At 49.3% G+C, this 26,493-nt stretch overlaps 1 protein-coding gene and 1 long non-coding RNA gene across 3 annotated transcripts in view; one reads left to right on the forward strand and one right to left on the reverse strand.

Annotated features, from left to right (window-relative positions):
- The window catches only part of FLT1 (fms related receptor tyrosine kinase 1), a 176,805-nt gene extending 152,911 nt beyond the window's left edge, over window positions 1-23,894 (forward strand). The window contains exons 22-31 of the mRNA XM_086714524.1: window positions 640-796; window positions 1,225-1,322; window positions 2,015-2,137; window positions 3,932-4,043; window positions 5,754-5,853; window positions 11,429-11,534; window positions 11,799-11,941; window positions 14,635-14,719; window positions 16,885-16,979; window positions 20,798-23,894. Of these exons, the coding sequence (XP_086570650.1) occupies window positions 640-796; window positions 1,225-1,322; window positions 2,015-2,137; window positions 3,932-4,043; window positions 5,754-5,853; window positions 11,429-11,534; window positions 11,799-11,941; window positions 14,635-14,719; window positions 16,885-16,979; window positions 20,798-20,999 (1,221 nt within the window). The 3' untranslated portion in view covers window positions 21,000-23,894. The remainder of the gene's footprint in view (window positions 1-639; window positions 797-1,224; window positions 1,323-2,014; window positions 2,138-3,931; window positions 4,044-5,753; window positions 5,854-11,428; window positions 11,535-11,798; window positions 11,942-14,634; window positions 14,720-16,884; window positions 16,980-20,797) is intronic.
- On the reverse strand, window positions 12,192-20,820 carry LOC147584864 (uncharacterized). 2 transcript variants are annotated; one of them, XR_015253915.1, is made up of 4 exons: window positions 19,983-20,820; window positions 17,453-18,363; window positions 16,613-16,729; window positions 12,192-12,464 (listed from the first exon to the last, which is right to left on the reverse strand). It is a non-coding gene; the product is annotated as an uncharacterized LOC147584864 (long non-coding RNA). The 2 variants fall into 2 exon arrangements; XR_015253914.1 differs by lacking the exon at window positions 12,192-12,464 and having other exon boundaries at window positions 16,611-16,729.
- Window positions 23,895-26,493: the final 2,599 nt, after the last annotated feature.

The following is a 26,493-nucleotide window of genomic DNA, read 5'->3' on the forward strand; positions in this document are numbered from 1 at the left end:
GAGGGGAGAAAAAGAAATGTTCACGTGCCGTCCTTCCCCAAACAAATGAGAGAAATTGAGAACCACAGCCTTCTCCCATTACCCACAGGGATTCTGTCAAGGGAAGCCCTACCTCCGCTAGGGATTGACTTCTGTTATTCAGATCGTCTTTCACAAGATGGCGGGCGGTATGGAAAACGTGGTCAAGGGCATGGACTGGAGTTGGCCAGACCTGGGTCTTAGCTTTGCCATTTACCACTTGCATGTGACTTGTATTCCTTGACTCCTCTGAACCTGTTTTCTTCACGTATAAGCAAGAACTACTTCAGAAAATGGCTAGAAAGATTAAATAAGAAAACGTATGTAAGATGCTTAGTATACCGGCTCGCACAGAGTAAGCACTCAGTGAGCACCATTAATATTTCTTTATCCTACCTAAGATGCTGTCTAGAAGCCCATTGAAAAGCAGAACCAGACTCTAGAAACCCAGGAAGAACCAGGCACCTGAGTGACACAGGGCCCTTGCTACCAATTTGCTATCTATCCGTTCTGTGCAATGACATTCTCTCAGCTCAGGCGACTGCCAGCCTAAGGGCTTAGTTTCCTCATTGCTGTTCTGGAACTCTCTTTTTCTCCGTGTCCTTCTTGGTCTGTTCAAAGGATGCCGCATTACACATGGAGCCCAAGAAAGAAAAAATGGAGCCAGACCCGGAGCAAGACAAGAAACCAAGACTAGATAGTGTCACCAGCAGTGAGAGCTTCGCAAGCTCTGGGTTTCAGGAAGATAAAAGTCTGAGTGATGTTGAGGAAGAGGAGGGTAGGTATTAATTCCTTCCTGTCCTACAGTCTGAGATATTTTTACAACATACTGTGCATCTCTGAAATTTTTTTCTTATTTATCACCCTAATAAACATCCGTGGGAGACTTGAAGGGTAATGTCCTGAGGAGATAAGATTTGAATTAAGATTATTTACAGAGTTACTAATTTTGACGGGGAACTGTACAATTGTCTCCCCTCAGGGCTTTTTGTCTTGACGGATCATCCCCCGCCCCCATCCTTGGGTAAAATGGGCTGGAGGCCTGGAAAAATCTCGGATATTCATGTTGAAACTCCAATGCTCTTGAAACTGAACTCTGATCTGCTTGTTGGTTTGTTTTCTGTTTTGCTAACATTGTTCCAATAAACAGGGATTTGGTAGGTAACAAGAGCCATTACAAACAGTTACGCTTTTAATGCTTTCCAGATTCCGATGATTTCTACAAGCAGCCCATCACTATGGAAGATCTGATTTCTTACAGTTTTCAAGTGGCCAGAGGCATGGAGTTCTTGTCTTCCAGAAAGGTCAGCCTTGCCCTTCACTGTCTCCTTCTCTGCCAGGCCCGGAAGACGTTCATATGGACACGCACTCATTTGTGCTATAAATCAATTGACTCTTCCCAGTATTTGCTTAACTTATGGAAATTTGTTGTCATGTGTTGTCATCAACAGATGCCTCAATTTGTCCTGATAGGACTGAGGAGTCTTGGATACCAAGGCATAGAACTTAACTCTGGGGGAAAAAAACCTCACCAGGTTTCAGATTAGACGAATGTGGCATCCATTCTCCACCTTGCCCTCCGGCATCTTTTCAGAACTGGCCAGAATCTCAGAATACACAACTTCACAGGAGAGCTTCTGTTAATACATCCCAGCGGGGTCCTCCACGGAACCTGCAGCTGGGTCACGATCCGACCTTGGCACCTCGGGATGAAAGGCTGGGCGGGGGGGGGGGAGTGGGGGCTGGGGGCGGTTTTGCTTACTGGTAGAAATCGATGGCCAGCTTGGTTTACCAGGACGCTGGATCCAGGGCATTTTTTGACTTTGGGGCCATGGGTGTAAAGAAATGCCTTCGTGTTTATGGTAACCCCTTGTGCGTTGAGAGTCGCTTCCTTCATGGGAAGGAAGGATGCGAAATGGATCCTCCAATTAAGAGGAAAGGAAATCAGCCGGTGAGGTTAAGGAAATGCATTGATTACACAACTCTTCTCTTCTAGTGCATTCATCGGGACCTGGCAGCAAGAAATATTCTTTTATCTGAGAACAACGTGGTGAAGATTTGCGATTTTGGCCTTGCCCGGGATATTTATAAGAACCCCGATTATGTGAGAAAAGGAGACGTAAGTCGGTTTGATGTTTCTTGGGCTCATTTATACCCTCTCATCTTCAAACCACAGGTTAAGATAGCCCTGGGTAGATATTTACACGCTCCCTGAAAACCATCATGTGCTTTCTGTGAAGACAAGCTGCCCGCGTGGCTGTGTCCCAGAGAGCCCTTGCGCGGGGCTCAGCAATGCCCCTTTCCCCTGGTCCTGGCCTTTCCCGGTTGGTACCTGTCCTTTGGGGCAGAACTTCCAGAGACCGCAAACCCGGGGAGTGTTCCATGGGGCCCTGGTAAGACCGTATCCTCACCTCCCCTTGACTCTTCTGGGAGTTCCCCTGAACCACTGGAAAGAACACCCTGGACTCTTCCCTCAAATAAACCCGGGTGATTGATTCAGCAGGTGTGTATATCCCAGGAAGGGGTGGGGGAGGGTGTCGGTGTTATCTTGCTGGGGAGGAAACAGTTTACCTCCCGTGTCTGCCCCCCCCCCCCCCCCCCCCCGCCCCGCCTCGCATCTCCCTGCACGCTCACACTGGCTCCTCTTTCCCTGCTTGTTTTTGAACATGGTGTTATTTTTCACTTTGGGCAGGGACCTCCCGTGTCCTCTCTTCCCCAGCCTGAGGGCTTAAGCCTGTGTCTGGGCTCTGAGGATTGCTCCAGGCGTGGTTTTCCCACTTGACCAAGCACGCGGATCACCTGGAAGGGCTTATGGAACGAGAATTTACTGAGCTCCCCACCCCCTCCCCCCCACCGGCCCCGGAGATTCTGATTCAAGGAGGCTTGGGTGGGGCCTGAGAATGTGCCTTTGTAACAAGTTTCTAGGTACCGCAGACACAGCTGATCCCAGGGCTATACTTTGAGAACCGCTGCTCCAACAGTCTCTTTTCCTAAAAGGAGAGCTTAGGAGCCCTGATCTGCAAAGCCTGTCGTTTTCTGTCATCTCTCTTTCAGCCCCTCTCACTTCCGTTTCACTGTCTCTGTCGTCCCTTATTTCCTGGCGAACCTCACCCGTCTCCAGTGGCGAGGCCTGAGGGGCCCCGGGTGGCTCCGTCGGTTAAGCGTCTGACTCCAGCTCAGGTCGCGATCTCGCAGTCCAGGAGTTCCAGCCCCGCGTCGGGCTCCGTGCCGACAGCTCGGAGCCTGGAGCCTGCTTCGGATTCTGCGTCTCCCTCTGCCCCTCCCCCACCTGTGCTCTCTGTCTCTCTCTCTCTCAAAAATAAATGAAAACATTTAAAAAAAAAAAATGTTTTTAAGTGGCAAGGCCTAATGCAGTGGGACCCCTGCTCCCCGAAGAGCAGGAAGATTCGTCTTCCCACTTGAAAACTAGCCACATGGTCTCCTAGAGGCGGTCTATCACCTTCCTTCCTTCCAACGCCTTTGCTCACTCCCCGGATTCAGTGACTTTTAAGATCATCTTTCTACATAGGGATGCCTTTCAAAATCCTCCTTCTTAAAAAAAAAAAAAAAAAAAAAGCCCTGGAAATCATCAGTTTTCAGGATGTGTCCTCATTCAGGTCACTCTTTTCCAGGTCCCTGCAGAGCGCGCATGCTTTTTGTGGGGAGAAGGGCTTCTTACAGAGTCATGGAGTGAGGACATGTCAGACACGTGGGAGGGGCTCACCCAACACTTACTGCCCCATTAGTGTGGCGCTGCACGTTAGAAGGGCTTCCTCCATTCTAGGAAACCATAGCTGCTCTAGGAAATGATCTGTGGGCCAAGTGTTATCTGGGAGGTGACCCCGTGGGCACTTGGGTTGAACATGCTTTGTTTTCACGTCCTTCTGCTCAAGGCCCCCCTGCCCTTTTCTAGACTCGACTTCCTCTGAAATGGATGGCTCCCGAATCTATCTTCGACAAAATCTACAGCACCAAGAGTGACGTGTGGTCTTATGGAGTGCTGCTGTGGGAAATCTTCTCCTTAGGTAAATCTGGGGGAAGGGGGGAAGGGGGAGAAAGGGACCTGTACCCTCTGCCGCGCGTCCTCCGGGCAAATGCACCCTTGAGAACAGCATCTGAGAGACGCGTGGGTCCGTGTAGGGCTTCGGACCAGCATCACGTCTGAAGTCAGGTTTAGCCAGTCTGACTGCTGTCTCTATCCTTGGCTCCTTCTCCTAATTTCTCAAAGTCTCGGGCTCCTAACGCCCTGCCCCTCCCCTCCCCACATCAGCCACCTCTCAGAAGTTCTTCGGAAAGGCCCCACCAAGCACAGCTCAACCAGGGTTAGAGATGGGAGGCCTTTCTCGTGGCTCCGATATTAGCACAGCTAGCTCTCCACGCTGGTTTATGCAGGACGAACGATAGGAGTGCCGATCGTATTGGTTCTGCTTCCAGTAACATCCGCCATGGGTGGCTGGAAACCCTGTTCACGGCCCCAGGCACACAGATGTGCACAGAGCCCACGTCTGCTTGCGGACACACACGGATGCCCTGAGGCCTCCCAAGCGTGGGGTCTAGCCAGCGGTCTGTCAGACTTTGCCAAAACTCTGCCTTTCGGAGCAGCTTAAAGTCACCCGGTAACATCCCTGGTTTCCTGTAATGTGTGAAAATCATTCCCCTGCTTTCGATGACAGACACCTGCTGCTTTCAGTCCTTGAAAGCAGCTTGGCGGCCACAGTGGCCCCGCAGTGACACAGTGCCAGAGGCGCACGCCTCCCAGCTGCTTCCTACGGCACAGAAAGTGCAGACAAGCGAATGTTGAGACAGACGAGGTTCGAGGTCTGGAGCAGAGCAGGTTGGGAGGCGTCGTTCACTCCTGGCCCCCGCCAAGCGTCCCCCTAGAAGGGAAGGTTGCGTGGGTATTCTGGACGGTAGAACGCAGAAGGCAACTCTGGCAGCCCCCCTGTCTGTGGGCCGTTCCCCCTCCTCCCTTCCCCCCCCCCCCCCCCCCCGCCATTCAGCCTCGCCCAGGAGCCCAAGGCCCCCTTTCCCTCCCCCCCCGCCATTCAGCCTCGCCCAGGAGCCCAAGGCCCCCTTTCCCTCCCCTCCCCCGTTCAGCCTCACCTTGGAGCCCAAGGCCCCCTTTCCCTCCCCCCCATTCAGCCTCGCCCTGGAGCCCAAGGCCCCCTTTCCCTCCCCCCCATTCAGCCTCGCCCAGGAGCCCAAGGCCCCCTTTCCCTCCCCCCCATTCAGCCTCACCTTGGAGCCCAAGGCCCCCTTTCCCTCCCCTCCCCCGTTCAGCCTCACCCTGGAGCCCGAGGCCCCCTTTCCTTCAGGTCCCACACAGCAGCTAGTGTTAGTGCTTGGGTCCTGTGAGGAGGTCAGGGAAAGTAGCGAAGGAAACCGTTCTCGCTGACGTGGGAGTGATCCACGACTGGCCTATTCCGGGTCCCTTGTCTTTTTAGAAAGAATCTCATTAACCCAAGGTATGAGTCTCTAATGACGGGATTTCTTTAGAGTTCCTTATGGGGCGCGGGGAGCCCCCACCCCACAGACTGGAGTAGCCACAGGACTGGCCTGTGGGCGTCGGACCCCCAGGCCCGTGGCCTCCCAAGGGTTTGCTGGGCTTCTCTGTGGGTGGTGTGGATGTGGGCAGCCATTCCAGTCCCTGGGGATTAACACCGGTTGCTCCCCTGTGGCCTTTCGAGCCCGGAAGCCACGACACACCCTGTGCTCTCTCACGCTGTGTCCTACAGGTGGGTCCCCGTACCCGGGCGTGCAAATGGACGAGGACTTCTGCAGCCGTCTGAAGGAAGGCATCAGGATGAGGGCCCCCGAATACGCGACTCCTGAAATGTGAGCCCCCGGCCGCCTCCCTTCCCCGTCGGGCCCACACCCTTCCTGCCGGCACACCCCAGAAAGGAGATGCGGTGCTGACCTTTGGGCTCCCAGCCCCGCTCAGCCACGGGGATGAAGGCCTAAAGGTCGCTACGGTCCTCCGTTCGCTAGAGACCCATGAGGGGGGTTTCACTTGGAATTCAGGGGAAGAGGGGTAGGAGAGGCAAAGGGGACTCTCCTGAACGAGGTAGTAATCCCACTCCGCGTCCTCCATACTCCATGGACGTGAAGGCTTCTCTGGACTCGTTTTAGGAGTGGGCAGCTGTGTGGAGCTTCTCGAGGGGGCTTCCCGCTTACCATCCTAGGACTCCAGGCCCCCCGGGAAGGCTGTCTCCACTGTGCCAATGTTCGCCGGCCTCCCTGGGACGCTCTCTTTTCCTGAAGCTTTGTGGACGTTTCGCACGTGAAGGCCTGAGCGGGAATGTGATGACAGTTGCAGTTTTCTTGAGCTGCTGACAAGGGCCTGGGCCTCCCCAAGGCGGCACCACCTTTCCTGAACTGGCAGGCGGCCCTCTCGGTCCCACCCACACCATGGGGTCTTGTCAGAAGCCCCGGGATGGCCTTTGGGGAGAAGTCTGAGGGAACGAAGGAAGTGTGGGCTTGGCCGAAGTGCAAGGCTGCCGTCTCTTTCCTTCAGCCTCTGGCGACAAGGCTAGGTCAGACGCAGGACGAGGACGGGGACTCGGGCCCATAAAGGTGGCGTCGGGGAGTAGCTTGAGTGCAGAAAGGAGCCGGGGGCACCTGTTCTGGTCAGCCCTGCACCGTGTCTGCTGGGTGACGGGCAGAGAACTTGAGGCAGGGCTCCGTTCTGAGAGCTGGGACCGGAGCTAGGTCAGCCCCGAGGACGACATTCGGGCTGCGGGGGGGCGAGGGGGGGGGTTGAAGGTGTTGAAGAGGTTTTAATCGCTTGCTTCCTTTTGCTTGGTGGAGAGGGGGCAACCGCCAGATCCGGTGTAAAATGAGAGGACTTTGCACTCGACGGTGTTCTAAGCGTCCCTCTCCCCACCGTCCCCCGCCCCGGCCCACAGTTTCATCTGAAATTCCCAGAAACCTTGAGGGGCAGACAGGCAGATGTTATCCTCTGAATTTGATGAGTAATGAAGCTAATCCTCTCAGAAGTGATTTGTCCTCTGTCAACCAGGTAGCAGAGGAGACGTTTAGAAGCCAGTCTTTTGAACTGATTTCCCTGGCTCACGGGACTGTTAAATTAGAAAGATACCCCACATGCCTTAGAAAAGAGGTTTCTCTAATATGTCCACTGATGCTTTGAATATTTCCACTTTTCTTTTTTTTTTTTTTTTTTAATTTTTTTTTTTTTTTTTTAACGTTTATTTATTTTTTTGGGACAGAGAGAGACAGAGCATGAACGGGGGAGGGGCAGAGAGAGAGGGAGACACAGAATCAGAAACAGGCTCCAGGCTCTGAGCCATCAGCCCAGAGCCCGACGCGGGGCTCAAACTCACGGACCGCGAGATCGTGACCTGGCTGAAGTCGGACGCTTAACCGACTGCGCCACCCAGGCGCCCCGAATATTTCCACTTTTCATATGATCTCATAATCACAAGACTGGTTCTCCATTACTAACCATAATCATAATTGCAGCCAGTATTAGGTAACGTCTAATATTTATTAACTAAGTAGTTATTTAGTGCTCAAGTGCCAGGCCCTGTTTTAAGTGTCGTTTAACATATATTAACTTACCTGATGCTCGTAACAACCCTCAACGTAGGCACAACTATTATCTCTAATTTACGGATAAGAAAACCAAGGCACGGAACATCTAAATGGTTAGCCACACTGCCAAGGAGGCAGTCTGAGCCCAGAGCCACAAACCTGCAGGGTCTAATATCTGTCCAGATTCTGGTTCAAAGTGACCCTAGAGGGACAAAGTCCTATCAGCTTTGGACTGAAAACCCCCTTGGACTTGATCAAAGCTTCAAGTCTTGACAGGAGTCCCTCCCGGGTGGCACTTATAGCCCACGCGGCCTGTAGAGAAAAGGACGGCTCTCCGATGACGGGGTGTTTTAGAAACTCTGAAAGGCAGCAGCTTTGTGAAATGTTTGCTGGGCAGGCTAGACTTCCAGCCTCCAGCCACTCTCCAGCATTTGAGAGCTGATGTAATTTCCTTCTTGTGGGAGGCCCGGGTGGGGGACAGAGTGCAGCCCTCAGAACAGGCTTCTGTGACCTGAACTTGGCCTCAAGTGGCGTGCACTTGGGAGCTTGGGTGAGAGCTTGAGAAGGAAGCCCTTCCCCCAGCTGGTTTCAAGAAGGGCTCTTGGGTTGGGTGCAACTGGTGTCTCTTTATTAAACCTGTTTACTTAGTGATGGAAACCGTTCGACGCGGAGTGGCTGGTCCCTCGCCCAGGGCCTGTTGAATCAGATGTCTTTCAATAAGGAAATAAGCAAGGAATGTTTACAATTTTTTTTTTTGAATTTTCCTTTGGTGTTTGCTGAGATGATTTGCGTTGGATTTTAGGCAAGAGGAGCGGAAACTAGAAATCAGAAACCAAGAATCAGAATAAAACAGCAAGTAGTTTGTAGGTGGTCCCTTTTGCTAGTTTCGGCGGAGAGGACCAGGGGAGAGTCCCCGCGGCAGCTCGCTCAGCGGTGAAAGGATGCTTTGCGGTTGTGGGGGGGGGGGGTTGTGCGGGGGCCCTGCATGACTGCACACCCTCTACTCTCAGGAACCACCCCTTCCCCCCTTCTATTTCAAAGCCTTTCTTGCTTTGCCTACCTTTTATAGACGATCTGTGTATGTATTTAACATCCTTCCAACAGCCTCCGAGATTGTTTATTGCTAGAAATTGCTTTGGATGATTAGGCTCCAGTGTGGGAAGGTGGGAGGGAGCAGGCCAGGGTTCGTCACAGCCAATGCAGGTAAACGTTTGTGCACCCGTCTCAGTAAATTAGTGGAATGTGTCGACTTAAAGGGAGATCGTACAAGACTGCAGACTGTCTTAGGCTACTTCAGACCTTTGGCCACTAGCAGGCTGACCCGGGTTGCCGGAAAGGAGCAAGTGCCTTTGAGTCCTCACTCTGAGGCTGCCGGTCAGGGATAGTTAGGGACACTGGGCACTGCGGCCCTCTCCTCGGTCTCCCAGAGAGAAGGGACAGTGGCCCAGAGTTAGAGAGCCTGTGTTCCCGTCCTCACTCCCAGTCTCCTATGTGTCTGCAAAGCGAGCCTCAGGAGGTCGACATTGGCCTTCACAGCTCTTGGGACCAGTTGACCCCCCACCGCACCCCCTAGGACTTAGGTAGAATAGATACAGTGGATGACATACATGGGTGGGAGAGAGCCAGAATCATCTTCTGAGTACAGTCTTGACCCATCAGTTTGGACAAAGGCAGGAGAATTTGCAATTCAGACAAGACATCTTTGTGAGGGTCTTTGTCCCTTAATCAAAGGGTCTTTGAGGGTCTTTGTCCCTTAATCAAAGACCTGGGAGATCCACTTGCTGGGTACGGAGAAAGTAACCTCAGCTCCACCATCCAAGTATTAGTACGGCTTGCTTTCGAAGCCCAGTATCCACGGAGGGTGTCTGATGACCACATGGGGTCACTACTCCCCTGGGCACCTAAAGAGCCACACGCACCCGGACCGCAGTGTCTTGCCTCTCAGAATTGTTTTCGCTGACTGGGATTCTTGCCGTTAAGGCTTTGGCCAACATTGAAAGACAAGGGTACAAGACGGTCCCGTGGAGTCATTATTTCCTACATGGAAACCCTGCCATTGATTGAGAGGTGTCTGGGACGGCTTCCTTTCGGATTTCGGTTCTAGGAAGAGCCGTGCTTCTTCCAAGTAACTGGTGTGTTTTTAACTTTTGGCTTGCGTGCATCACGTCCTCGATTATTCCTTCTTTTCACCAGCTGCCTGGAAGCTTGGAGCGCTGCCTCTCTCCAGCTACTCAGAGGCAGGACATAAATTCTGTGGTATCAGCATTGCCTGTAGTTTTTTGCCTTTTGTCTGATTTTCCCGTCCTCCTGATCGCGTTCTTTTCTCTTTTCGTGACCTGCCTATACTCCTACTGTCTGTGTTGGCCACCTCACGTATACTTTGAAACCAAAGAAGGATATCCCAGCTGGGAGAGGCTGGTGCAGACTGAAAGCGCATGTCTAAGAGGCGGCAGCGTGGGGGGTTCTCAGGCTTTTCCCAGGAACCCCCAGGTCCCAGCACTACAAGGAGTATCTGCAAGATGATTAAGAATTCATGGAAGGAAGCCTTGCTGTCTCGGGTGACTTCCTTATCAGTACTGGAGCGCTTACATGCCAGGCTCTGAGCTAGGTGACGGGGGTTGAGATGTGGTCCCTGCCCACATAGCGCCAACAGCTGGGTTCTGATCCAGTTCCAAATTCTGAGCACATTCAGCTTTTGATCCAACTTGGTCAGAGCCCTCTCTGGCCCAGATGACAGACAGCAAACTTCCCTTGAGGAGAGCAGAGCACCCAAGGAGCGTAAATGTGTAAGCCAGTCTGTGCAGGGTGCTCTGGCGTGTGTTTTCCAGGGACGGGGGCAGGCAGGGACCTGTATCCTCTCGACGCGGCCCAGAGAAGGGCCCAGTTACTTTTACATCTCAAAGGTCAGAGGAGAAGAATCATAGAGGAACCCTGTTGACATTTAAGTCCCAGGACACGATTTGGTTTCTGTAATATTAAGACAGACGTTTCCCGACCTGTACCCAGTGCCCTGAGAAGCGTGGGAGGCCAGTTTGTAATGGCTGCTTTGAAATGCTGGGGTTGGCGGGGTGAGAGGAAGCAACCTGCTTGCAGCCCAAGGGACTCCTCATACTTGACACAGACTGTCACCCTTTGGAGGTGGCATGAGTCTCGTATGCAGCGCCTTCTCAACCAGTCTCCGCTGCTGAGCTCAGTAATGGAACTGGGGGTCCCTAGACCTACTACATCCTTATTAAGCAGCCCAAGCCAGGGGCGCCTGGGTGGCTCAGTTGGTTAATAAGCCTCTGACTTCAGTCTAGGTCATGATCTCACCGTTCCTGAGTTCAAACCCTACATCAGGCTCTGTGCTGATGGCTCAGAGCCTGGAGCCTGCTTCAGATTCTGTCTCCCTCTCTCTCTGCTCCTCCCTCGCTCACACACACACACACACTCTCTCTCTCTCTCTCTAAACATTAAAAAAAAATTTTTTTAAGAAGGTCAAGCCAATTTCTTAAGAAATATATATATTTTCTTTCCAATACCTCTGCTCTATTCAAGAAGAGCTTATGTCTTCCCCTCTGCAGAGACCTCAAGCCCTCCAAAAAACTTGGGTGGTGACAGGATCTGGAGGGCGGGGTTTGTTAGTCTGCCTTTCTAGACACGTTTCCCACCACCGGTAGGACCCCGGCCCAAACAGCCTGGGCGGGGGTGGGGGGGGGGGTGCTGCAGGCCCAAATCCAAAAGTGAGGGCAAGGATCATAAGCCACAAGAAGCAGAACCGTTATCTGTAGGACGATACCCATCACATCGCTGATGTGTGGGGCAGTCTACACCATCACCACTGCTCTCCAGCTATTTCTACCGTGCTTTCCCTCAACAGCTATCAGATCATGTTGGACTGCTGGCACAAAGACCCAAAAGAAAGGCCAAGATTTGCAGAACTTGTGGAAAAACTAGGCGATTTGCTCCAGGCAAATGTACAACAGGTAAAGCTAACCTAATCTAGAATATCAGAAGATATTCTGATACGCCTTTGAATGTAAGTCAAGGGGGGAGGTATTTTATTTGTTGTCTTAAGAGCTGTTAATAGCTGAGATCAGAAGCTAAAAAATAAATGTGTGTGCACGCAGAATTATCTTCCCCAAACACAAGAAAAATTGTGGACATGACATAGTGGAAGCTGGTATGTTGCACAGAAATGGGCTGAAATAGAAATCTGTACAATTAAAGCTCTGTCTTTGGTATTTTAGGATGGTAAAGACTATATCCCACTAAATGCCATACTGACAGGAAATAGCGGGTTTTCATACTCGTCTCGTGCCTTCTCTGATGACTTCTTCAAGGAAGATATTTCAGCTCCACAGTTTAATTCAGGAAGTTCTGATAATGTCAGGTAAGATTTCTTTCCTTCCTCAGCTTTACCTTATAAAATTTTCAGACAGAAAGAAAAGCTCACCTCCCAAATTCAAACACAGTTAACATTTTGCCCTATTTTGTCTCTGCGCATATACTCTGCATGTATGTGGTTCTTTTTGCCCAACTGTTTGAAAGAGAGCTTCGGGCGTTATAACGTTCTACCCTAAATCTTGTAAGATCTTTCTCCTGTTACATCAAAATTATCACACACAGAAAAAAAATGGTAGTTTTGTTTTTCAATGTTTATTTATTTTTGAGAGAGAGACAGAGTATGAGCAGGGGAGGGGCAGAGAGAGAGGGAGACACAGAATCAGAAGCAGGCTCCAGGCTCTGAGCTGTCAGCACAGAGCCCAAAGTAGGGCTCAAACCCACGAACCATGAGATCAGACCTGAGCCGAAGTCAGACACTTAACCAATTGAGCTATCCAGGCGACCCTTGATAGTTTCTTAATATTATTAAATATTCAGGTTTCCATAAGTTCCCCAGATGTCTTTTATACCTTAAGAAAAAACAAAAAACAAATCAGCATCCAGTCAAGAACAGTACATTGCATTTTCTTTACTCTTATTAAAAAATTTTTTTTTTTTTTTTAATTTTTTTTTTCAACATTTATTTATTTTTGGGACAGAGAGAGAGAGACAGAGCATGAATGGGGGAGGGGCAGAGAGAGAGGGAGACACAGAATCGGAAACAGGCTCCAGGCTCTGAGCCATCAGCCCAGAGCCTGACGCGGGGCTCGAACTCACGGACCGCGAGATCGTGACCTGGCTGAAGTCGGACGCTTAACCGACTGCGCCACCCAGGCGCCCCTAAAAAAAATTTTTTTATGTTTATTTATTTTTGAAAGAGAGAGAGACAGAGTGAGAGCAGGTGAGGGGCAGAGAAAAAGGGAGACACAGACTCTGAAGCAGGCTCCAGGCTCTGAGCGGTCGGCACAGAGCCCGACGCGGGGCTCGAACCCACGAACCGTGAGATCATGACCTGAGCTGAAGTCGGACACTTAACCGACTGAGCCACCCAGGTGCCCCTCTTGACTCTTATTTAGAATAACCTTACATCTTCCCCCCCCCCCCCAAAGACTTTTTTTTTTTTCATGAGACCTTAGATAAAATAATTTGTTTTTCTTACTGGATACACTAACATACCATTCATTACTGTAGAGGAAAATTGGAGAAGGGACAAGGGAAAATGTATGGATTCAGTGTCTCCACTGGGTGCTGGGCGGGGGTCAGCTCTTCAGTACTAACGATTATACGTGTGTCAACACGTCATTACCAGTGGCTCTGTGTGTATCCCACATCAATGCCAACAGTCATATATGAATCAAACATCGCTACTAATGGTTACGTGTGTATCATACACATTCAGCACTGATGCTGTGCGTGGTCTGGGACTGTGCTGGGCTCTTTGTACAAAGCATCAATTCCTTTAATGCTCAAAACAATACTATACGGTAGATATTATTATTACCGTTACACAAATGGGGCCCTTAAGGCTCCATGGAAGATAGCGTGCCAAAACTGTGTGCCTAGAAAGTGGCGGAATAGAGTCTGTGACCCAGGTATTTTAACACTGCGTCCTTGTTTCCATGCAGTTAGGACTATGTTTAGGATGTTTAAGACTATCCTATGGGCCTTCTAGTGTCTTCATCTGCAGTAGGCACAACCCCAGAGCTTTGACCTCAGTGCAGCCAAACTGGGCAGGTGACCAGGGGAGGCATAGCTAAGGGTTGGGCCAGTCTGAAAAGACTGACAGCCATCTGTGACAGGCCGAGAAGTCCAGTGACCAGCCCCGATTTGTGGTAATGGGTTACATGTCGGTGGCACTGCTCCTTGTCCGTGACCAGCCCAACAGGCTGCAACAAATGAATCACCCATTTCTTTTTAAAGACAAGAAAACTAGGTCAGACCGAACACATTCGCAGTAGCTGATTGTGTCAGAGATGAAGGAGGGAAGCTGTCAAAGTCGTTTGAGCCCTTTCAGGGGGTTGCTCAGCCTCCGACCAATGAAGCGCTCGTCTAGAAATCGGGCCTTGCAGATGGTGACAGGGTTTCAGACTGAGCAACTCCGTCAGTAGGTGAACTTGCCTGAGGAAGAGCCAGATGGCGGAGATCTCTGCCAGCCTTCCTAGTGGGTCATCAACAAAAGGTCAGGAGGTTACAGGGAAGACACACAGTCACAACCCATTTCTCCCAGTCTGTAATCCCAGAACAGAATATACAAGACTAGCCATTAAATCAGCTGTGCGGCCTGGAGAGGTCATTCCATTGGTCTCCTCACATCCTTGGAGAAGTAGGCAGCTACACATTATCAAGTCACCCCCCTGTGCTGGGCATCATTTCTCTCCTCTGTAAGATACGGCGTTTAGACCACGAGATGACTCGGGTTTCTTCTGGGCCTGACATTTCCCCAGTTCCACAAGGGACTACAGGACTAACCACTACTGAGTCTCTCCAGGGTCCCTGTGGGATTTTGCTCAAAACTGTGCAGTGTGGATTGACAGCCGTAGGGGGGGAAGTGGCCACCACTGTCAGGATTCCCAGGAGAACGCAGCAGGAAAGTTCCAGTACTCTGGTTCATCTCAGCTGGGAGACAGTGCCCATAGTCCCCCGACTAATAAAAACTAGATGCATTTTCCTATGCTGATTATCCTTCTGCTTCTTCCTCAGATATGTAAATGCTTTCAATTTCTTGAGCTTGGAGAGAATCAAAACCTTTGAAGAACTTTCGCCAAATGCCACCTCGATCTTTGATGTAAGTGATGGGATTAGCCTACTTAGTGCACTATGGCAGGACCCTTTGCCAGACTCTTACCCAAGCACAAGCTCCAGTAACCTGCTGGCTCCCAGTTCATAGGGGTCAGTAATGAGTGGCTCAGCCAACAATTTCAGGGGACAAGACTTAGCCAAACGGAGCTGATGTGAAAACAGGTAATTCTGTAGTTTGACAGTGACCTAGAATTCACTCCAGGGTCCAAGTCCTCACCTGGTCATAATTTAGTCCCTTGGGTCACAGTTTAGTCAATAACTCCATGGTGGGTTTCTAAGCTTCTTAGCTATCAATGATGGAACCCTGTCTTCAGATTAATGGAGGAATCCAAAGCCGTGAGTAGCTGGGTCTTCCTGATCTAACAGAAAGCTCTCTCATAAGAGTAGCCTACCTCGGTCTTACGTCCCTCCCACTAGGGTTCTAGAGGCTGAATAGCCATGTTCCCCCCCCCCCCCCCCCCCAGCCACGATGGGAGAAGTAATCCGGAACAACCTGGCAAACCCAAGGCCCCACCCAGCTTGTACTTGGAAGCTCTGGGCCTTGAGGTTGAGAGAGTAAGGGGAGGCGAGGGAGAACCGGGCAAGAGTACACTTTGCTTCAAGACCCTTACACTCAAAGTGATCTCCAGGCCAGGTAAGCACGGTTGCCACTAAACGGGCTAGGAATGTGGAATCTCAGGACCCACCCACACTCCCAGAGTCAGACTTCGCACTGTCACAAAGTCCCCAGGGGACGGATGTGAACAGTGAAGTTTGAGAAGCAGGGGTGATGCCCACGTCCCATAAAGGGCCTGGAAGACCCGCCATGGTGTGAAGGTGATGGCCACAAACCCAGTGGCCTGGAGATTAAAAAGCACCAAAAGCTTCTCAAACACACTAGATAAAGAGGAGAAAGTGATCAAAACATTTAAAAACATGACAAATAAGTCATACAAAAGTAGCTGGAAATTTTGTTTTTCTGCTTTGGTTTTAAGTGCTAGGAAACGACACTGAGCAAAACACGGAAGACTTCTCTCAACCTTAACCCCCCCACCGGGATTCAGTGGGGACTGCAAGCTCCTTGGCTTGCTTAGGCTTGTCTACTGATGATCAAGGACACAAACACAACCCAAGGGAGACTCAAGGGTGGCAGGAACAAAGAGTCCACTCACTGGGAATGCTGTGTTAGCACAGTAAGGAACACCTGCCTAAAACCCGATGCTAAGGATGAACCAATGAGAAAATGGAATGTTGAAGGGTGCCTGGGGGCGCTCAGTTGGTTGAGCGCCGAACTTCGGCTCAGGTCATGATCTCACGGTTCGTGAGTTTGAGCCCCACGTCGGGCTCTCCGCTCTCAGCCTGTTTCGGATCCTCTGTCCCCTCTCTGGCTGTCCTTCCCCACCTTGTGCTCTCTCTCTCAAAAGCAAATAAAACATTAAAAAAGTCAATTAAAAAACATGGAATTGTGCTGGAAACCATGACAGCTCAGGGTCTGACAATTCCATAGGAGTCATAAGAAAAAAAACGGATTTTTAAACCATGTCTTCATAATTTCTTGGTTGTTGTTGTTCGTTTTTGTTCTGTTTTGTTTTTTTCTTGAGAGAGAGAGAGTGTGAGCAGGGGAGAGAGAGAAAGATCTCAAGCAGGCTCCAAGCTCAGTGTAAAGCCCAACATGGGGTGTGATCCCACAACCCTGGGATCATGGCCTGAGCCCAAATCAAGAGTCAGATGCTTAACTGAGCCACCCAGACGCTCCAGTTTCTCAGAATTTTTTGTGTGGTACACCTTTTGTGTGGCCACCAGAGAACAGCATACCCATAGATGATAGTCATCTGCCAAAATTCGTTTTAGTGTATGTAGGCAATAATTTGTATAAAAGTTTACTATAAAAAATGCTCACCTGTTACTTGCAGTTTTCCCTTGTGTTTAAATGCATTTCCTTCCCCTTCGGGGAAGAAGGGCCTCCAAGTCACTGGGAATAACAGGCATTGCTTGCGACAAAATGTAGATTTGCCCCCTATGGAGAAAATGCTTTGTCTTAATAGGCAGGTGAGGACAGAGCTTGGGGTGACTTTGAGTGCGCAGCCAAGTGGTGTCCCCCCCCCAACTCAGCGTGGCCCCCTCTGGGTGAGGCAAGAAGTGTAACCCTTTTTCCTCCACCCCCCCCAACAGGATTACCAGATGGACAGTGGCTCTCTGCTGGCCTCCCCCTTGCTGAAGCGCTTCACCTGGGCTGAGAGCAAACCCAAGGCCTCACTGAAGATTGAGTAAGGAAATGGGGGGGGGGGGGGGTCTTTTCTACGATCAATCGATGGAGGGGTGTGAAGGAAGATGCTGGGGAAAATGTAATGGGGACACTTGAGGGCTACTTGCCCCCCTGAACTACAGTGTCCAGGCATTGCAGAAAAGCACTATTTTCCCCCTCAGAAGGGCAAGAAGGAGGGTATAAAATCAGGGCCATGAGCACCAGAGCAGAGAAGGAAGCCTGGGATTTAAGAAGTGAAAACACGCAGAAAACTCCCAACAGAGACAGGCAGTCCAAACGCGTGAGGCACAGTGACTCGGTTGGAAGGAGCCTGACATGCCCACCTGTGAACAGTGCCTAAGTCAGATGGAGACGTGCTCGTGGGGGCGGGGAGGGGAGCTAGCCTGCGATCACAGCCTCGGCTGGCAAAATCTGTACAGGAAGCGTCACAGCCCTGTTTTCCGGTAGTAAGACATGCCATCCCGAGACACCAACCCTTCCAAACGAAAGCTTGTTTCCTGTTGGATCCTGGCATTCCATCCCTACAGTGGCCGTCGGCAAGTACCGTTGGAATTACTTAGGCTCCGGCTTTTTATTCCACTGGCCCTGCTGTCACTTCAGCTTCTCTGTGCTCGTCTCTACCTGGGAAGAGCACCGGACAGGCAGACTATCCATCAGGGATTCCTTCCTTCCCGCGTTCAAATGCCTGCCCTGTCTACCCCAAAGTCAAGAACCTGACCGTCTTTTCTTCAGGAGCCACACACAAAACAGCTACTCAACCCTGCCACTGCAGTATAAGAGCAGCCATCAACAACGTATAAACAAGGAGATGTGGCTGTGTTCCAATCACCTGTATTTACAAAAACAGGTAGCCGTGGCCAATGAGCACAAGAAAAGATGCTTAAGGTCACGGGTCATCAGGAAAATGCAAATCAGCTTCACCCCCCACTAGGATGGGTAGAACCAAAAAGTTGGAGGTGACAAAAGTCTTGTGCGTTGCTGGTGGGGATGTAAAACGGTCTGGCCACTTGGGGAAACGGTCTGGCCGTTCTTAATCAAAAAGGTTAATTAGAGTTACTCTGTGACTCAGCAGTTGCCCTCCTTAGGTACACACCCACCCAACAGAAGGAAAACTTAACGTTCACGCAAAAACTTGTACACAAATGTTTGTAGCAGCATCGTTCATAATGACCCAAAGTAAAAGCAAGCCAGATGTCCTTCAGTTGCTGGATAAAATGCAGTAGACTCATACGATCGAGTATTATTTGCCAATAAAAAAGTACGCGGTACTGATACATGCTACAACGTGGACAAACCTTGAAAACGTCGTTAAGTGAACGAAGCCAGTCACCGCCGACCACGTGCGGTAGGCTTCCATTCACATGAAACGCTGGGCGCAGACAGATCTGTGGAAAGAAAGTAGACCAGTGGTTGTCTAGGGCTGGGGGGTGGGAAGTGTGGGAGAAGGGCAATTGGCTATACTAATGGGTATGGGTTTTGGGGGATGACAATGGCCTGAAATCAATTGTGTTGATGGTTGCACCATCTATGAATATACTAAAAACCATGCGGCTGGACCCTTTATGTTTTTTAATGTTTATTTTTGAGAGACAGAGACAGAGCGCAAGAGGGGAGGGGGAGAGAGAGGGAGACACAGAATTGGAAGCAGGCTCCAGGCTCTGAGCTGTCGGCACAGAGCCTGACGCGGGGCTCGAACTCACGAACCGTGAGATCTTGACCTGAGATGAAGTTAGATGCATAACCAACTGAGCAACCCAGGCGCCCCTCAGCTGGACACTTTAAACAGTGAACTGTATCTCAATAAAGCTGCTAAAAAACAAAACAAAGCATGCAGGTGACCAGCCCACAGGTTGTAGTTTGCTGATCTTGATCTAAGTCAAAAGATCGCTCCAAATGCCTCTCTGAGTGATATAAATCCAAAGGGTAGGAACATGGCCAGGCAAACATCTGCATAGTTTCCTGTTAACATAAGCACAGTGATGATCTCAGAGTGGAGTCCCCTCAGACGGTAACAGGTTAGGGGACCCTCACAAAGAATAAGTATACACAGGAGGAAAGGAAGCAGGATAACACAACCTTTTGTTTCCTACTTTGGAACACTTGCCTAGATCTTTGTGAAGGAAAACTATTGCACCCTCCAGAGATTAAAAATATAGACAATGTAGGGGCGCCTGGGTGGCGCAGTCGGTTAAGCGTCCGACTTCAGCCAGGTCACGATCTCGCGGTCCGTGAGTTCGAGCCCCGCGTCGGGCTCTGGGCTGATGGCTCGGAGCCTGGAGCCTGTTTCCGATTCTGTGTCTCCCTCTCTCTCTGCCCCTCCCCCGTTCATGCTCTGTCTCTCTCTGTCCCAAAAATAAATAAACGTTGAAAAAAAAAAATTTTTTTTGTAAAAATAAATAAAAAATATATAGATAATGCATGTTGGGGAGCCTGGGTGGCTCAGTCGCTTCAGGATCCAACTCTGGGTTTCGGTTCAGGACATGATCTCATGGTTTGTGAGTTCAAACCCTGAATCGGACAGCACGGAGCCTGCTTGGGCTTCTGTCTCTCTGTCTCTCTCAAAATAAAAAAAATTTTAAAAAGAAAATGCTGGACGTGTTAGTCCAGAACCAACCTAACTGTGGTGGCGCGTCAGGTTTCCTCATTCTCATCCCAGCTATTAAGAAACAAACGTGAGGGCTCCCGGGTGGCTCAGTGGGTTAAGCATCTGACTTTGGCTCAGGTCATGATCTTACGGTTCGTGAGTTTGAGTCCTGCTTCGATGAGCCCCTGCTCCTCTCTCTGCCCCCACCCTCTCTCCCCTGCAGGCTTACTTGCATCCTCTCTCAACAAACAAACACGAACGGACGAGAGAAGCTTTTCTTTCTTGTTTATCTATCTTATGCTGGGTGCAAAATACAGAACCAGAAGCAAATTTCTCCTTTGAGCCTTGCTAGTGACATAGAGTCCCGTGACTTAAAAGCTTTCTAGAACACAAACATGATGGGGAGACAACCGCACTAACCTTTTTGTATGAAGCTCTATTCATTTCTTGATGCTGTTGTAACACGCGATCACAAACTTAGTGGCTTAAAGCGAGAGAAACGTACTCTCTTGTAGTTCTGGAGGCCAGAAGCCCCAAATCAAGGTACTGGCAGAGCCACGATCCCTCTGGAAGGCCGAGGGAGAATCCATTCTTCACTTTTCCCAGCTCCTGGTGTCTCTGGGCATTCCGTGGCTCGTGGCCACGTGTCTCTGCTCCACCTTCAACCCCCCCCCCCCCTTCTGCGTGTGGCTGTGCATCTCCATCATCCTCTCTTACAAGGACACACGTGGTTGTGCTCAGGGTCCGCCTGGATAATGCAGGCTAAGTTCCTCTTCCGCAGATCCTCAGCTCCACCACCTCTCTCACCCTGGAAGAGAATATTCAGTCCTTTGCCATCTCCAGTGCCATTCACAGGTTCCAGGGATTCTGGGGGCGGGAGCATTTTTCAGCCCACGATGGTGGCTGACTGGTCCAAGGACAGGGGAGGGCCACGTGTGTCCTGGAGGGATTTTCCACCCGAGATGACGGATTTGCGGCATCTGGTCACACGGTCTGCCGCCCCCCGGCCAGTGGAAGACGTCATTCTGCCGAGTGCCACCGAGCTGGGAGTAGAGGGGCAGCGTGCAGCTTTAGGACAGAGGGCATCTGCCCGGAGGTGGGGATGGGGCTCAATAACCGCCAGCTGTAGAACAGCCATGAGCAAATGACCCGACGGGAGAGAGCGGACAGACATCAGTGTTTGTTTCCAAGAAATCAATTTTGTGCATTTGTTTTCTTTTCTTTCCTTTCTTTAGCTTGAGAGTAACCAGTAAAAGTAAGGAGTCGGGGCTTTCTGACCTCACGCGGCCTACTGTCTGCCATCCCAGGTGTGGCTACACCAGCAAAGGCAGGCGCAGGTTCACATACGACAACTCCGAGCTGGAGAAGAAGATTTCGTCCTGTTCTCCTCCTCCAGACTACAACTCGGTGGTCCTATATTCCACCCCGCCTGTCTAAAAGTTCGACACGTAGCCTATTTCTAGAACCACACGAGTATTTATACCCCCTGAAAACTAGCTTTTGCCAGTAGGACACATACATGTACACCTTTACCTTTCCACAGGAGCAAGCTGCCTTTTGTGATTTTTTTTAATAAGTGCTTCTTTTTCTTTTTGACTAACAAGAATGTAACCCCAGATAGAGTAATAGTGATAAGTAAAGAACACCACTGGTAAAGCCTCACGTTAATTCAGCGTGTTAGAGAGACCCTTACTTCCAAGCCCAATGACTTACCTGCTCCTGCCCCCGAGACCGCAGGGCGTTCAGTGATTCAGGAGATGCACCGATCATGCGAGGCAGCATGGACTCCACGGGGCCAGCCACCAGCACCCTGGAACCGGGAGGCAAGGAGCCGTAAGCCGGCCCGCGCAGTGTCTCTGGGGTCCTCTAGCAGATGCAACTTCCGGGGAAGGAGGAGGAGAAGGGAGAAAGGAAGAAGCGAGCAAGGAGGACAAAAGCACTGGAGAGAATTGGCGCCATCCTGTATGGGGAGGGAGTAGGTGAGGGCTGTCCCCCATGACACTGCAATGGCTTCCGGACCCGGACCAAACCCGGTCCACACTGAGAACCCACCTTGGGGAGCAGACAGGACAGAGACACGAGGGGACATTTTCTGGATTCCAGCAGGCAAGTAAAGGACAAGCAATTTTTTTTCTTTTTGGCAACTACAAATTTTAAAACGTTAGCTATGGGACTGGATCTATGCCCATTCCCACATATGGCACATTTTCAAATTTCTAGCAACGGAGCGTGGTGCTCAGATCTGAGCCCGGACTGCAGGCCCCTCTAGTAATATACACTGAAAACTCACCCTGAGCTCGGCTGGCTCCACGGGCACCATGGCCTTGCACTTAGATTGCTCAGAGTAAGCTCACTGGAACGGGTTTGGTCTGTTAGGGTTACCTGTGGGGCTTTAAGCCACATTTTAAAAGTTGTCAGATTCTATTTTGAGTTATTAATATATAATCAAGACACTTTTTTTTTTTTTTTTTTTTACACTAACCTGTTTTGTCCAGTTAGTTATAAACGGAAGCTGAGGAGGATGAAAACAAAGAGTCCTGCGGAGGGTTTCCTCTGTACCAAAACCAGGGTAGGTGGAGCGAAAGCAGGATGAGCACAGTAAAAACCCCATCTCTTCACCACCCAAACCAACTCGCGGGAACAGGTGGGGCCCAAAGGAGAGGAAGCCAATCATGTTTCCTTTTTCATGGGGAGTCTACAACCTCATGCTGGTCTACTGGGAAGATGTGGAAGAGTATTAACCAATGTTTATTAAGCACTTTATGCTCCTGGAGAAAAAAGGTGATATGTAATTTATGCAAGATACTTTTAGAATTGGGACTCAGGATATTAGTTATTGAGCCATCAATAGGAGAAAAGCCTCTCTTCATCTGCTTTGGCCCTTGCCTTGGGTCTGAGAATGATGGAAATAGGGAGACAGGGTACAAAAGGGTGCCTACTCTTCAGGGTTTAAAGACCCTGGAACTCTCAGCAGGCTCTGATGCTGTGTATTTAGGACGTATGTACCTTCTAAAGCCAGTCAAAGCTGGACAGGTTAACAGTGAATTGCTGCTTCTGGTAGAGACGAGTGTGCTTCCCTTTACGGCAAGTAACTTAACTCTAGAACCTGATATATAATAGGAGAATCTTTACTTCCTTCCCTGTGTGTCACATTCCTGTGTCAAGGTTCTTAGTCTAAAGAGACAGGACAGTCAGCACACCCCAAAAGGAAGGAAGCAGGTGCTCCAGTGGGGATTCTGCTGGAGAAGCGTCTGGCCAGCAGAGAAGTGAGGCAGGCCTCTCCACCAGGACCCCAGTCCAGACAAAATCAGGCCAGGACCAGAAGAGGGGAAAAGCTTTGTTCTTCCTCGTCTTCGTGTGCACAAAAAGCACCTGTGACAGTCGGTGATAGTATCAATCAGGTAACCAGAAGGAGGTTCAACAGGGAAAAGAAAAGAAGACCTCAATCAGCTTTGCCGATTTTTCGTATCCGATAAGGATCCAGCAATGAGTGAAAACAAAAACCTTAACTATACGTACAGTATCTTAATTTTGATAACCTAATTAATTCTTAATTGTTCAAAGACCCTAGTAATATCATCTTTCCAAAAGAAAAAAAAATCTTCAGAATTTATGTTAATTCAGCTGCTTCAAAGACTCAGGTTTAGAGCCTACGTGAGTCCATTGGTCAAGATGGTTCCATCTAGAGTGTTAACACAGGAAGGAAAATGGAAGCTCGCAGTCATGAGTCCACCCAGTTGCAACGTGCTTGCCACAGACTGGTTCTTTAACCAGCACTGGATGTTAAACACTAAAACCTGAAACACTCATTAAACCACGGTATTATTAGAACCATTTGGCATTTATGACCAACATAGTTGGCACAATCCTTTCAGGATTTGTGAGAGCATGTATGTGTAACAGTGTGGGTGGAACGGGACTGAAACCATATGGAAGTCTGTATCTAGTTAAGTCTAAGAAGCGATGCTCAGACCTTGGTTTTAGCTCGTGAAACTAATTTGTCCAAACCCTGAAAAAAAGGTTATGTAGGTCTTCTAGCTGTGCCTGGTTTCCCAGCCCGTAAAGAATGTCAAACACGAACAGATACTCGCCAGTCCCTTTTCATTGCAAAAGGAGCACAACTTGGACTGACAGTGGTAGTAACTGTGTGTGTATATACGTGTGTGTGTGTTGTGCGTGACTATTTAAGGAAACTGGAATTTTAAAGTTACTTTTATACAAACGAATATATGCTGCAGATATAAGTAAGACTTAATTTGGTCCTACATCTCTAGTCACCATGAATGTATTTTGTATGCTATCTTCATATAATAAAATTAACTTCTGAAAACATCTGTTTTCTCCAGTTTGCTTATACGTGAGAAAAAAAGGGGGGGGGGTCACAGGTTTTTCCTTGGGGGTGGAGGGCCGGTGTCCTGGGGGATCTCCTTAAATACCAGTAGTGAAACACAGCACAAGGAAAATCCAGCAAGCCCTCTGAAGAGAGGAGCAGAGTTTTCTCTCAGTACCACAAGATGCTGCTCTAAACCATCAGGGTGCTGTAAACAGTAAATCAAAACCACAAACCAGGCACATCGCCCAGAAAACAAAACACTAAAATGAATACAATTAGAAGTGAAATGTACAGACCGAGTACAAGCACTGGCTGCAGATGGAGGTACCCTCAATGAAAGAAGAGGCGGGTTTTCCCCAACACTAATTTTCAGCTAAGAAACGATTACCATAATTACAGGATGTGTGTGCGCGCGCGTCTGTGTGTATATTAGAGGTCGTACGCAGGAAACCATACAGAATAATTAGGCAGAAGCCTGAGACACGAGAGCTTCCCTAAGAAAAGTACACTAGCCACATACTGTTTTCTGTGAATTACGTTGTCGACACAATCATCACCAACAGACATGGAGTAAGTGACCAACAAATTGTCCTCGTAAGTGGTCATACCGTCACCTTCCTGAAAACATCATGCAGAAACTAGATTGGAGACATATGTGGGAAAACAGGTCTACTTTTTTGGGGACAAAGGCAAGAAAAAGAAAAAGAAAAAACGACTCCCCCCGGTAAATTTGTGGTTAACCGAAGAGGGCACACGGCGTTTTATCTTCGTGAATCAGAAATCCTTTAAAAACAGTATCGGTTTTCATAACATAAGAGTAAAGTCACTCATTTAAGCACATGATTTGAAGAATGCTCGAGGAATTGGTTCAGAAATTTTCTCATGACTCTGGAAACTTACAGGACATTTGGGAATTGTTTTTTTTTCCCTTTTCTCCAGCAGAAGGATCTCCCAGTAAGGTTTATCGGACTCCTCAGTGTTAAACATACTACCAGACTTCTGGGTTTCACAGGCCAGGAAATTTTACAAAAATATCCTGGGTTCCAACGCAGGGATGACTGACCTTCTATTTTCTCAACGAAGGATATTTTAAGGGAGAAAAACACAAAACCAAAACAACCAGAGGCCACAAATTCCCTGTTCCTTGAGCTGGGTGTGGTACACAGGTGTGTTCACTTTGTGATAATTCATGGAACTATGAACTTATTTGCAAGCTTGTGTGTATGTGCGTACTATTCTTCTATACAAGATTATTAAAAGGAAAAAAAACATTTAATGCCACAGTTTTCACAGATGACTGATTTAAGAGAGTATGGGCTTCCTCTCAGACGAAAATATATTAACTTCATGTGCCAGCAACTAGTCTAAGTGCTTTGAGGAATAAAACTCAATTTCCAAAGCAATCCAATGTGATTGGTACTATTAGTTATACCCGCATCAACGGGAAGACTGAAATGAAGTAATCCAAAGAGGACTTCAAAATCTCACCATCACATCTACCACCGGCCTGCACCTGTAGTCACATGCTCTGCCTTCCTTTCTGGATGGTCAATCCAAAACCTGTCCTGGCACGCCTGGATTCCTTCCTGTACTCAAGGACACAACTCCAGCAATTCACTGCTCCCTCACCCCCCATCAATGTGTCCCTCTCCCATCAGATCACACAAACATGCTATTACCCCTCCCATGTTACAAAAACAAACAAAACCTTTCATCCCTACTTGCCTCTTCAGCCACCGCCCCATTTCTTTATTCTTTACAGCAAAATTCCTTGATGTAGTTGGTCTCCATTTCCGAGTTCACCCCCTCAAGTACTCTGAAACCCACTCAAACCTGGCTTTCAGTGTTACTCACTGAAACCGCTTTTGATAAGGTTACCAGTGACGAGTGACCTGCAAATTGCTAAATGCAACAGCCAATTTTCAGTCTCAATCTTTGTTGACTCATCAATTTGACCCTTATTCTTGAAAATACCTTTTTTACTTTGACTCCAGGACATCAAACATTTTTCTTCCTATTTCACTGGTCATTTCCATCCCTCTTAACTACTCTTCTCTCTTCTCTGACCTTTGAGCACTGACTGTTCCAATTACCCCAGGGTTCTGTCCTTGGACCTCTTTTCCTCTCCGGTTATACTAACTCCCTTCATGATCTCAACCAAGTTCAGGGCTTTAAATGACATCTGTATAATGACTTGCAAACTACACATACAGAGCAGATCTCTCCAAACTCACTTGTATGCCAATATTAAATTGAGCATCTCTTAGGCTGCGGCAGACCGTGTTTTCCAAAAATAGTGGCGACCACAATCTCCCATCTCACATGACCTTTGGCAACATGCTCTTGCCACTTCCCCATCGAATTCTTCTCCCCTACAATCAGACAAGCCTTTGTGACTCACTTGCGATCAACAGAATGTGGCAGAAGTGACACTGCACGGCCCCAAGGCCCAATCAGAAAAGATCATGCCCTTTCCACCCGAGGCTCCTGGTACACTCACTGTCCAAAAGCTCCCGCTAGAGACCCAGTGGCCGTGACTGGAGAAGCCTGAGCCACATGGTGGGCCCACGTGTAGGTGCTTCCACGGACAGTCGCCAG

The sequence above is a fragment of the Puma concolor genome, chromosome A1 (assembly GCF_028749965.1).
Source record: "Puma concolor isolate L17-30 chromosome A1, mPumCon1.1.hap2, whole genome shotgun sequence".
Classification (NCBI taxonomy): domain Eukaryota; kingdom Metazoa; phylum Chordata; class Mammalia; order Carnivora; family Felidae; genus Puma; species Puma concolor.